The sequence below is a fragment of the Netta rufina genome, assembly GCF_964035555.1.
Source record: "Netta rufina genome assembly, chromosome: 5".
Lineage (NCBI taxonomy): Eukaryota > Metazoa > Chordata > Aves > Anseriformes > Anatidae > Netta > Netta rufina.
In genome coordinates this window covers 42,673,569-42,686,352 of record NC_140128.1, presented here as the reverse complement: position 1 = coordinate 42,686,352, position 12,784 = coordinate 42,673,569, and the positions used below count along the sequence as shown (strand labels likewise).

At 37.2% G+C, this 12,784-nt stretch overlaps 1 protein-coding gene across 1 annotated transcript; it reads right to left on the bottom strand.

Annotated features, from left to right (window-relative positions):
* Positions 1 to 1,646: 1,646 nt before the first annotated feature.
* LOC311210142 (intestinal mucin-like protein) lies at positions 1,647 to 12,255 on the bottom strand (the record flags this gene model as incomplete). Its single annotated transcript, XM_084287931.1, has 14 exons — positions 1,647 to 1,780; positions 2,061 to 2,100; positions 4,621 to 4,743; positions 5,391 to 5,431; positions 6,037 to 6,141; positions 6,799 to 6,976; positions 7,131 to 7,162; positions 7,327 to 7,427; positions 7,738 to 7,807; positions 8,508 to 8,686; positions 9,340 to 9,544; positions 9,676 to 9,859; positions 11,228 to 11,475; positions 12,114 to 12,255. The coding sequence occupies 14 exons, from the start codon at positions 12,253 to 12,255 to the stop codon at positions 1,647 to 1,649; spliced, it is 1,782 nt and encodes a 593-aa protein (XP_084144057.1).
* Between the last annotated feature and the right edge of the window lie 529 nt (positions 12,256 to 12,784).

Here is a 12,784-nt window from a genome sequence, read left to right as displayed (position 1 = left end):
ACTGATGGCTTCTGATGCGGTCGGAGTGCTAGTGCTCTCCTTATTTTCTTCTAGGCTCAGAGGCTCACTGGATTGTGGGATGTTGCAATGAGTGTCCTGGCAGCTGCAGCTTTCCACATATACATACTTATGTTGAATTGAGTGCCCAGATGGGCATTTCAGTTCCACTTTCCTCGTGCTAGTTTTTGCTTCCCTGCAGCAGGAACAGCTGTGCTCCAAAGAATTGGCCTCAACAGAATATCTGTTAAGGTGGAGAAAGGCAACATTACTTTGTGCTAGAAGCCAGTGTACACAGGAAAGAGTGAAGTTAAGTATAGAACTCTGTGAGGAGTTTGGTATAATATCTAAAAAAGCCATATTAAAGCTAATGAATAGTGCTGAGTTCATCAGACAGAGCAGTTGTTTTAACAATATGCTTTTAAAATTCATTCCATTTAGCTGAGATTTTCTGGTTAAGAAAAAAAAAATAAAAAGAATCGAGATCCTACTAAAAAAAACACATTAAGTTCTAGGAGCTCGGCATCCTTGTATTCCTCTCATCATCCCAGCACTGGTGGATGTTAAATACACCAGATCAAAGAATGATGAATGATAAATACCCCAGACCAAACAATTAAATGCAGATGCAGCTCTGAGCTGAGTAAGAAAACTACATAGATAAGTGGCTACAATGCCATCTACGATGGCATCACATCAATCAACAGGCTACAAGAGCTACACTTGTATCAAATAAATCACTGTGTGTATTCCAAACCCAAGTTAACAGGAAGATGAACCAGCAGCTCCTTCTGTTGCTATCTCACAATAAAGCAGTTTTTCTGCAACCTTGTGTTCATCAGGTTTCCAAATACCATTCCTAACCTGCAGAACCTGTCAGTATCAGCCTATAAATTGTGTCAAGAGCCATCTTTTTCTTATGTTTGTGTACAGAGGCAACCACAGCAGGACAGTAAGACTATGAGATATTTCAAAATACTAATAATCCCTCTGACTAACTGGGGTTTAATCTTAAACTAAAGATTAGGTTAATCCCATGTAAGGTGCCCTGTGGTATAATCAGTGATAGGCAGCAAATAACATTTACTTTGGGAAGTTAGAATTATATATTTTTAATGTGTTTTAATAGCTTAGTACCAGGTGTCACACCAGCCACTTTCTTATAGCTAGTAACACCACCCATAATACATTTGTTTTCTCACTTCATTACTGTATAACAGTCATTCATGTTTGAAACTTCCTTTAAAAGACAGACGTGTATTTAATTTTATATGTTAATTCTTGAGAACCACTTTTCGACTTATGAACATCAGGTTTGGCTGCTCTCTGGGCTCATTCACGTTACAAGAAATAATCCATGTTCTCTTGTGATGACTTCTGTCCAAGATGGTCTGACAAAAATGACGGACAAGCCATCTCTTAATGAATGAACAAACCTTATCATAGCTGGCTAAATCTCAATGCAATCCAATACCCTTTTCTGCTTTGCATTAAAATTAATCAGCTCTTCAGTTGTCCATGATTTTGTGCCCATGAGTTTGAGAGCTGATAGTTTCAGGTCTAACATTCTCTAATCTGCCTATGTATTGTTCCTTTTATACAAATAATGTCAGTGACAGAATTCAAATCTCATTGCCCAATCAGTTTACTTACAGTGAGAAAGTTCCACATGTTCCTTCACATTCAGTCATGACAACTCTCTCCACAGAACGGCAGTTCTTATAGACAATAAAGTCTTCTCTTTCGCGGACAGAGCACGGTGTGGGACTATCCAGAGGTACACCTAAGGGGAAAGATCAGAGCATACATTCAGTGAAATAGCTCCATAAGTTCCCTGCAGTTCAGCACATTTGGCTTAGCTAGTGTGCTGAAAAATTGTCTTAAGTGGTATTTCAGCTTCAGTTTAAACTTTCCCAGAGAGATTGGGCACTGAATACTTGGAATAATAAACATAAAGACAAGAGTATCTATTCAAATAGTAACATATCAGCCTCCATTATATGGGCTAATATAAGAAGAAAATTAATTCTGTTTTCTTGGTTCAGGTATGCTGACATACTTACAAGTTTTGCAACAACCGTTAGGTAAGAATGTAATAGTTCCCTAAAAGAACAAAAAAGACAGGACAATAGTATTATTTTCATTCCCTGTATTAAAGAGGCTTTTAGGCAAATAACTGAGGAGATAAATTCCTTATTGGCTGGAAATTAGTAGCTAAAATTCTAGCATCTGAATAAACAGACATAATTGTCTATACCAGACTTGAAATCTATCAATTTACAGACAACCATGGAAACAGATTATGATTTAAAGGAAATCTACAGTTATCATCATGCATTTCTAACTCAAAAACAGTCCCAGAAAAACATTTTATCAGAGACTTCTATATTTGAATGGTGCATAGTGTTATTGGCAGCCTACTGTCTGAACAGCTGTGATATTCAAGAAAACATGGCTCTTTTTCAGACAGGACCCCACACAAAGGAATCAGCAAGGACTTTTATTTCAATGCTGACCATTTTTTTTTTTTGGCTACTGAGAGATGCCAGCAATAGGTTTCAAACTGTAAGCCAGGTATCTTGTTTTATACACTGTGTAGGTTTGTACATGGATGGAGTGAAAACCTGTGCCCTTGGGACAGAGAAAATTTGGAGAACAATCATCAAAGTTTAATGTGACTTTTGTTGCTAGTTAGGTGGCTGCACTAGACTGAACTAATTTATACATTAAGTAGAGGGTGAGTTTTCCACTTACAGATTTACAGCGCTCTGCATTGAACGCTGGACAGGTAATCTCAGATGTGGAAGAGATAAGCTGGTTTTGGAGACTTGTACAACTATAAATGGTGCAGTTGTCATAAGGATCTTTTACAAACTCTCCAGGCTGCAAGTGAAATACAAAATGTAATAAGAAAAGCTGAAGGGAGCTCAGGCAGAAATTTTCCTGTCTTCTGACGATGACTTTCGTATTGTTTCCCACTCAATTATTTTTAGGTTAGTGAAGCGGCTCGAATCCCCTAATATGCTGTTAATACTTCCTTTTCAGTTGGGGTGTAATTGGCTTCTGATCCTTGATAGCCCCGGCTCCAGAACCCCAAAGGTCGGCCTCGAGTTTCTCCTGGGGTCTTCTGCCAGAGGCTCCAGGTGAGCCCATGCTCCCCAGCTGCAGTGTACAGTATGTTTTGCACAGCTGGTCCAGTACAGACAGGCCCAAGGGCTACTGCATGAGCTATTTCTTGTTTGAGTTGTTCAAAGGCCTGTTGTTGCTCGGGGCCCACTCGAAAGAGTTCCTCTTTCAAGTCACTCGATATAGAGAACTCACAAGCTGACTATAGCCTGGCACATGCATTCTCCAAAATCCCACAAGACCTAGGAAAGCTTGTGAGCTTTCCTCAGGAGGAAAGCTGTTCCTCCTGAACAACCACTACGCGTTTGAGGCCTTGCTTCCCAGGACGTGGCCGAACACCGCTCACTGATGCGAAGTAGATAATAATTTTTTCTCTCTCTGTGCTTCCGCGCGGACTGATTGTTTCTTTTTTTTCTGTTTTTTCTCCCCATTCCCTTTCCCTTTAATTAAACCTTTCTCATCTCAAACCTCGAGTTCTCTGTGTTGTATTTTCTCCCCCTTCCTCTTTGAGGAGAGGGGGAGTGAGAGAGCGGTTGTGGTGGAGCTCGGCTGCCCACCTGAGTAAAACCACCACAGTTAGCAGCCATTTTCAATACTGATTTTTGTGTGTATTGCAGTATGCCACAAGTGGAGAGAATCTTCAGTTGTCCATGAGATTTCCCTTGGAAGAGAAACCCTCTAAAGCATTTAGAGCACATTAGCTATATTAACAGTCATTCATACCAATGGATTTTACCTAGGGAAAGCTAAATAGGAGCAATAAAGTTGTTTCATATGCAGGCTTTTCTAGCATTCTTCAGTACACAGAAATTACATGTAAATAATATAGAAAAGCTCACAAAGTTACACTAAGCCTTATCTCTGCCAAAGGGATGTTCACTCTGAAATGGGGAAGTTTACAGATTTGGTAGAGATGTAAGATGTAGAACATACTTACACTCAATATGAGGTTGGAACTCTGTGATGTATGTATAATACACTTAGTCTGCACACATTTTCCACAACATTCACCTTCCACTGATTGCCGTTCATATCCCTAGATATTAAAATGAAATAAAAATGAGAGCTCTGATAGATGCATTGAGGAGAAATAAGTGAAAACATACTAACCTGTGAATTGATTATGCTTAGAAGTGTACTCTGCAATTTTGCTTTTCTGTGCCTGAATATCACTGACTCCACAGAATGCAAGTAATAAACTTAGGCTATAGATAGAATCAATTAAAGCACTGTAATAAATATACCTAATAACTAAATATCATTCCACTAAGTGCTCTACAGAAATTTGTTAGCTAATCCTACCAACATGAACTGAATACTGTTGACTACATTGCCAAGCTACATAAAACAAATTGCTCAAGGACAGTCAGTTTCCAAGCCAGAGTTGGATTCTGGATTTCTGCTCCCTATCCTTCAGTTATGCAACAAATTGATCACAGTATTTTTCATGTACATGTGTATTTTAGTTTTGTTTATTTGTTTAAGTTTGTCACTTACAGGTTCACAATATGTGTCACATGGAACGTGTTCACAGGAGATGACATTCAGTTGAGTGCTGACATTAACTTCGTTAGTGCAGAAGCAATTCTGACACTTATCAACAAAGACTGAGGAATTAGGCTATAAATTTAAAGAAACAAAGGTTCATGTATTAATGAGATATTATGTGTGACAGACATTACTTAATTCCCAGAAGCCTTTTGACCAAGCAATGGAATAGGAATCCATCATAAACACTACTGGATAGCTATTTAGCTAGCTGTTTATGACATCATCATCAATATTGAACTTAATTTAGTATGTCTTCATTGAAGTCCTACACAGCAATGATGAACTCAGATATTAAAAGCAGAGAAGTCAACATATACAATAAATCAATTACTAGACTCAAAAGAACTTAACTGGGAATCTAAGTCCATTCAGAATAACCCTTCTTTAAAAATCTTTTCATTTCAGAAAGCAGAGTCTTAAAACTGAAATAAAGTGCTGACCGAAAGTGTGGACTAAATTTAAAAATGCATACACACTTTACTCTAAAACCATATCCCTCTCTGGTACTGACATTTAGAAACAATTCTTCAGTCTCTCACACATGGCAACATTTTCAGAAAAATTTTAAACTATGCTGAGCTGATAAATCCCTGACAGGAATCTGAAATTTTCTAAAATATTCTTTCTACTGGATAAACCTCCTCATAGCACCTCAGCTAAAGTATGCTAATTGGTCTTTCAAGCATTTTCAGAATACTTTTGAAACAGGAACTTACCAAGAACTCAGCATTCTGATGTACACAAACCCTCTTGGGAACTGTTAACAAGGAAGGAGTTAGGCAGTTACATCAGGGGAAAAAAGAATCTTTACCCGACTCTAGTTACACTCATTTCTTCCACAATGAATCACAATGCTTATGTTCAAATACATGGGTTGTTTTCCATTTCTAGTAGCATATAAGGCTTATATAAAGTAAAATAACAAATACTTCACATGCAAAAAGGGAGGAAGATTTGGCCCAATATACGTAGTCCGGTTCATAGCCAAGAATGTTCACCTGACAGTTACAAGAAGTTACCTGTTTCAATTACTAAGAATAAAACGGACTTTGTACTGCTATCTTCTCTTGGGCACACTAACAGGGACATTTTGCTAGGTTAAACTGAGACCACAATCTCAGTTAATTCTGTAGCTTTTCTCACAGGTACTTACAACCAGGAAAGCTGCACTTGAACTACCAGAGCTCTATATGATTTTGCAGCTGTGTGTCATAACCATGGCAGTAATAACCAATGTTAATAGTAACCAATTCATGCAATCCAACTGGTTTATTAGCTCTTTCAGTATTACATACAGTCTCATTAAGCCTGATACTAAATTATATAATGCTAGTCATTGTAATATATTTCCACAGTACTTACCACACTCGTACACAGGACAGCACTGATCACTGGGAATATAAGAATAAACTTCAAATCCCAGTGTACACTTGGGGGATTCAGTTGTGCACAAGCTTGTATTGCATTCTGGAAAAAAAAAAAAAAAAAGAAAAAAAAAAGAGAGAAACACAGAAAGTATATTAAATCACGGCTAGAAAGAGGCATCTCTCAAACTCCCACCTGATAACTTAAGATAGACTTTTCGCTGCTAGGGAATATTCCAGATTCTCCTCAAAGAAAAAAAAATCAGAAAAAGGACACATTTTTCCTAGTGAATCAAGGCACTGGATGGGGGGCCTACACTCGTTTATGAAACTTCTAGTATGTAATTATCAAGTATAAGAAAAGTATCACAATTTTTTGCAGAGTAACAGTGAACAATTGTTATAGTACTCTGTCCAAGATTGTAGGCAACTGCTGCTAAATGAAAACCTTACAGCCACACAGAATTCTATGATCTGCATTTTACTTTAACAAAATGGGATTCTAAACTCAAGAACTCATTCAGTTCAGATTCAGTTATGTTGAAACCCAGAATTGTAAATCTTGTTATGCTGAGTCACTTCAATATTAAAATATTAAAATATTAAAATGAATTTTCCATAACACTGGACAAACTGATTTTAAAAAGCATGATATTATTTTGTGACTCCCTATTGCAGGTCTCTGGTGCTAAACTAGTTCAGGTTCTCTTTTCAGTTCATAAAGGTTAGAGAAAGGCTAGAAACAAAAGTAAAAACTCACTGCAGGTGACAATGGGGCAGCAGGAATCTTCAGGATTGACTTCATTGACCTCATAGAAGCCGTTTCCATTACAACTCTGCTTATTTTGACTGGGACATTTGTGAGGCTCACATACAATGCCATTTCCACCTTCTAGGCAAATACAGTCCTGACAGTCTGCTGTAAACCTTTCCCCAAACTGTCATTAAAGAAAATAACGTGAGTGATTGCATAGTTACCAATTAAAAAGAACAGAAATAAAAGCAGGAATGAAACGCTGGGAAATGACAAAACAGAGAATATTTTTTTCTCCTCATCCCAAACCTCTTCTTGAAATACAAAAGCAAACGTACCTCTCTTGGTATCATATCCAATCCAACACAGCCTGTGAAAATATCAAAATACATTTCCATTACCACTTATATAACAGTAGATATCTCCACTATATGTTGCATGAATACTGCATACAGTCAGATCTATGTTGTATGCATCAGAAGGAAATAACAAAAAGGAAACAAACATGCATCCAATTGAAGTGGTTAAACTCACCGCAGGTGTTTACACAGACATCCACACCAGAGTCATACAGCATTGTACCATTAGGACAGAAACAGCCTTCCACTTGTTTAACTGCAGTTTCATTCTGTTGACTGTATGAGACAAAATGTTCAGAGGAGCACCATCACTGTCACAGGCATGCAGAGGAAGGTTAAGCTGGATAACCATTAATTGAAAATAACAGAGCAATTAACCTGCAGACTTGCGATTCAGGGCTTTTTCATGTTTGATTTAGCCAAATAAAAAGTACAGGCACCCAGATTTAGGATCAAGAGAACAGTGGTAACAAATAGGATAGTCAGCTAAAGACAGGACAGGAGGCTGTTTGGCTTCTCTCATCCACTTATCCTTTAGGTATGACTGAACAAATACATGAGATCTAACAGTGAAGGAACTCTTTACCTTGATTTGCAGGTTATCTCTTTACTAGGACCACATGCTCTATATTCTTTATGTTTGGGACATTCATAAGCTGGAATAGGAAAATAAAAAAGAGGAACAGCTCAGGGAAAATAACGTAGAAAAATCCCATGACCTTATGACAAGAAATTAAACACTACTCATTTTCCTATGTATCTTTGACAATCTTGAAAAGCATAGAGATTAAATAGTTACCAGACTCACGTCTCTGAGTGGGATTACTTTATACAATTTAGCCAGAGGTATAGCACGATACTTTAAATTTAAGGAGATAAAGCCAGGAGTCTATGTCCTGAATACAACTTTTTCATAATTCTGGTCTCTTTTGTGTAAGTTCTCAAAGAGGAGCATATTCCTACCCTCCCATCCTCTTCTGATTACACTAAATACATGAATGATCTGCCAATGCCTGTAAAATATACAGTTGATTCTGCTAAAAAAAAAAAAAAAAAAAAAGTATCTATTAATACAAATGTTTCTGATATGGTAAACGGATGCATATTGCAGGCTCATTTATCATTTCCATTTATAAAAATGTTACCTGCAATATGTCATAAAGCAATATGGCATCATTAGGACATTATCATAGAATCACAGAATGGTTTGGGTTGGAGGGATCCCTGAAGACCGTGTAGTCCAGCTCCCTGCCATGCTCCCTAGCATAGGCTTTTCCCACGGTTCAAACTGAAATAGCTGAAATAGTTCAGTACAAGCTTCCCTAACAGTTCATGATAAAACAGCTAAATACTTACAGCAAACACCATTGGTATGACTTCTCCAGTCGATGCAGACATTTTGATCAGCACAGATGGTAGCATAGATCTGCAGACTTGAGCATTCCAGGTCTAAGCTGGGAAGTGCACAACTATCAAAAACACAGGCTGCATAGAACCTATCAGGGTTAACAACAGCATGGCACTTCTCGAACACACTAGAAATAGAAACATATGTCATTATTAGTTACAGAATAAACCATGAATTCTCCAGTGTGCTTAGCATATTATAATGTGGCAACAGTGACACTTAAAGAGATGTGAACAAGGACTATTACTGAGAGATTTCTACTAAGAGCACTCGATTAGATTGTAACCTATCAACATATTTTAAAGAATTCTCCCCTCAACTACAAAACAACCAGGCACCGCTATTTTCTGTCCAGGAGCTACATGATTATTATCAAGTGTAAAGAGGGACTACTTTTCAAACTAGATTTTATTCAAACTATTTTTAATTCTGGCCAAGTTCCTAAAATGAAGATCTCTTTCTTCAGTTGGTCTCTGCTGCTAAGTAAGGATAGGAAAAGGCCAGAGCATAGGACAGTGAGAGCAGAAAGCACAGAAGAAAGTGAGAACATCAGGAAAGGCTAAAGTAGCAGTCAAATGGTTGGGAGTAAGCTGTATCAGCAAAGAATGACATCTAGAAACAGCAAAAGAAATGGAAGAAACCTACAGAGCTACTAGATGGAAGTAGCCACTAAATGGAAGAATAGATGGAAGAATAGTTAGAACATTTTGTATTAAGAAATGAACCCCAGAATTGCCACTTAACTTAAAAATCAAATTCTTATAAGCACCAGAGGACTACCTTCCCAAAATAAGCTTGCAGATGGAAGATTCTTTGCAAGGCTGTCCTGTGGTTGTGCCAGGTGATTTTGTAGGAATTAGGCCTGGGGAGCATTGCGGTTTGGAGGGATCAACAATTTGCCAATGATCTGCCATGGTTTCACAGTTTTCTGCGATGTTTCCATTTGGTAACCTGCAGTCATCTGCTGTGTTGTTATTGCAAGTACCTAAAATGGGTAGGGGAAGAAAGAATTCACTCACAGATTTGTTATCAAATGCCACTCATCTCTCTGGCATTGTTGTCATTTACTTGTTTGTGGTTTTCTGAGAGTATAAAAAACATAACGGTAAGACTTACCACACTGTCCTTGAGTGTTGTTGCCAAACAGGCTGTAGGGCATTCTGATAGAAAAGGACAAGCCATTGTAGGACACATTCATTTTAAGCTCAGGAATTTCCACTACATGATTTATGCCTGACTCATAGATGCTCACTCCAAATTTTTTATAAGGCAAAGCCACTGTCTGTTTGTTTACAGTCACCTGATAAATAAAATAGAAAAGAGACATATATTTCATTTGATTTCAGAAAACAATCAACTGTTCATTACTTAGCATTGGAGATGCAAATGTAAAGGCAAATAATGTGCATTTAGTTTATAACAATTGTCCCTGTGTTTCCTTTTACATTACTGAAAAGTCAAACTTGCTTTCTTGAAGCCAAAGAAAAGGCCTATCATCCACTAATAAACTAGACTACAGTTTGGAGTTTAGACCAGCAAACACTCCATAGATTTGTTAGAATGACTATGGCATTGAGGACACCTTGTACAAGTACAATATAAAATTATCCTAAATTCTGAGTGCACAGAGTTTTATCCTTCTTGGAACCACCCAAATCACCAAAATAAAAGGAATATGTTTGCAGCATTTTTTAAAGGAAATAATTATAAGGAAACTGCAGGAAAGCACTAAGACAAAATCTGTATTATTTATTTAAAGACTTTGCCTTGATATACATATGAAATTAACACTGATAGTTTTATTCAGCATAACTGACTTAACTGCTTTAGAGAAAAAAAGAAGTCTATATGTTGGAAATTTTCAATAATTTCACAGATTTTTTCAATCATTTCAAGAATCACAGAATAGCTGATGTTGAAAGAGACCTCTGGAGTCATCTGGTCCAACTCTCCAGCTCAACCAGGGCCACCTGCTTTTCCAGAATCATGTCCAAGCAGCTTTTGTATAGCTCCAAATAGAGAGCTTTGCCTAATGCAGTCCATGATACCATTAACCTTTTTAGTGGCAAGAGCACATTTGCTGCAACCTAATTTGTAATATTCCCACACAGTAACATTCAAAACAAACACACAAACACATCAACCCCACAAAAAAATAAAAAAACTTGTTACCCAATTTTGAATTCCCAAAGTTAGGACATGATATTTACCAATTAGATAAACACACAGGAGCCCCTCTGAAAAATGAAAAAGGTGACACCAATCTAAGATAGTAAGGATCATTTCTTAAAAGCTTAAGCTAGTACTTTAATTGCTATGTCTAGTTTATGTTGTATCCTCCCATTCAACATTCATTCTTTTTCTTTCTTACATCAATGTCAACTGTAAATTAATTTATTTTATACCCTTAACTCTTAGCTATTCATCCATGTTTATGTATTTAGAAGAGATAAGGCACTGCAAATATTTATTATAAAAAAGGGATAAAAAACAATTTGTAGAATATTTTTCCAGTATTCAGATTCAGAAAAGAAGTCCTTTCTTCCCTGCAGTCCTAATTTATAATCCACTGACTCTATTTTTATTTTTTTCCTAATAATGTATAATTACCAGATTCATACTTTATAAATAGTTCAGTCAAGAAATCAAAGGTAATATTCTCCAATACCTCCACTCGTAGGGTATTTAGTTCTACTGTTGCTATGCGCACTTCCTGAGTCTCATGTCTCACAATGAGCGTTCGTGGACATGAGACTACATCCCGTGCATCACAATGGTAGTTATCAATGTAGACACCAAAGTTGTCAACTGTTTTATTAATCTCTTCCACAAGAACATATGTGCAATTCCCTTGATAGCTGTAGTACAATCCATCAAAAGTCATGTAGTGTGGGTCTCCCCAGCCAGTGCAGTAGCCTGTAAAAACATAAAGCTAGGTTAGCTTCTTATGGTAACATACAAAATCTGATCAAACTACAAAAAAAATCCGTAGGTGTGGGATTCACCTCATCTTACTTTAAGCATTTAAATATTTAAAGTGTATCTGCCAATGCATAAGCTCATTTCTAAAACTCATCAATAATAGAAAAACAAAACAACTACCAAAAAACAAAGCAAACAAACAAACAAAACACACACCAAACAAACAAACAAACAAACAAAAACAACAGACTTTCAGGGCACAGTATATCTGACATTTCTGAAAAACAACTGAGAATAGGATTAATCATGCCCTAGAAGAACCTTTACAGATCACCTCAACAAGTAACTTATATGCAGACCTCTAGCCTATAGATGTCAGCATCTGGACATTTAAATTCTACCATAGGAGACCAATTTGTTCTACTAACAGAACAGTGATGTTGAAATAATGACAACCAAATTAAGTTTTACTTTGTTAAGTAAAAAGGATCAATATAGGACTCTAAAAGAGACCAATGCTGGCAGTCTGAGGGCCACATCTTGCACAACACTTAGTCCTTGATAAACAGCGCTGTTCTTTACACTAGTATTGTTCACACAGGAAAAAAATATTTCTTAAAATATATACTTACAATCACACTCCCAATGCCAACAGCATTGATCATCATCAAGGACTTGCACAGGAGCAAGACCATTGGCGCATGTGGGTTTAGGAGGTGGCTCACAGATGACTGGAAACAGCTGGACTGTATTGTTTTCTACACATACTGCCATAGTGCAGTTACACGGCCACCATGACTGACCTGGCTGTATTTGGAAAAAGAGAGAACAAGAGAGAGAGAAGCCTTATTGAGCAGTCAGAGTGAGTCAGATGGGTAACTTGAATACCTTTTGCAGAGTTTTAAAACACCTTATATTTATTGACAATATTTTTTTCCAGCAGAAGTCTGAAATTGGGAAGGAAGAGCAGCATTCAGCACCATCAAGGTCTTCGAGATAATCTAGCTTTAGTGAAAGCTGCTAAGTGAAAGGCATTAATTATGAATCATGCCAGTAACCAAAAAGCAAAATTGCCTCTAGCAGTTTCAGTTGTATAAAAGTAAATTCTCTTATCTAATTTCATTACCCAGGCTTCCCTCCAACAGTGAAAGACAAGTATGCTCAATCACCTTCCATGGATGTTTAGAACAGATTAACAGCTGAAGCTACAATGAACACCAGCAATTTGGGGAGTAATGTCTAAGGCAATTATAAGCATGCATTGTGAGTGTATGTATTTTTTCTAACTTGGACCATCTTACAG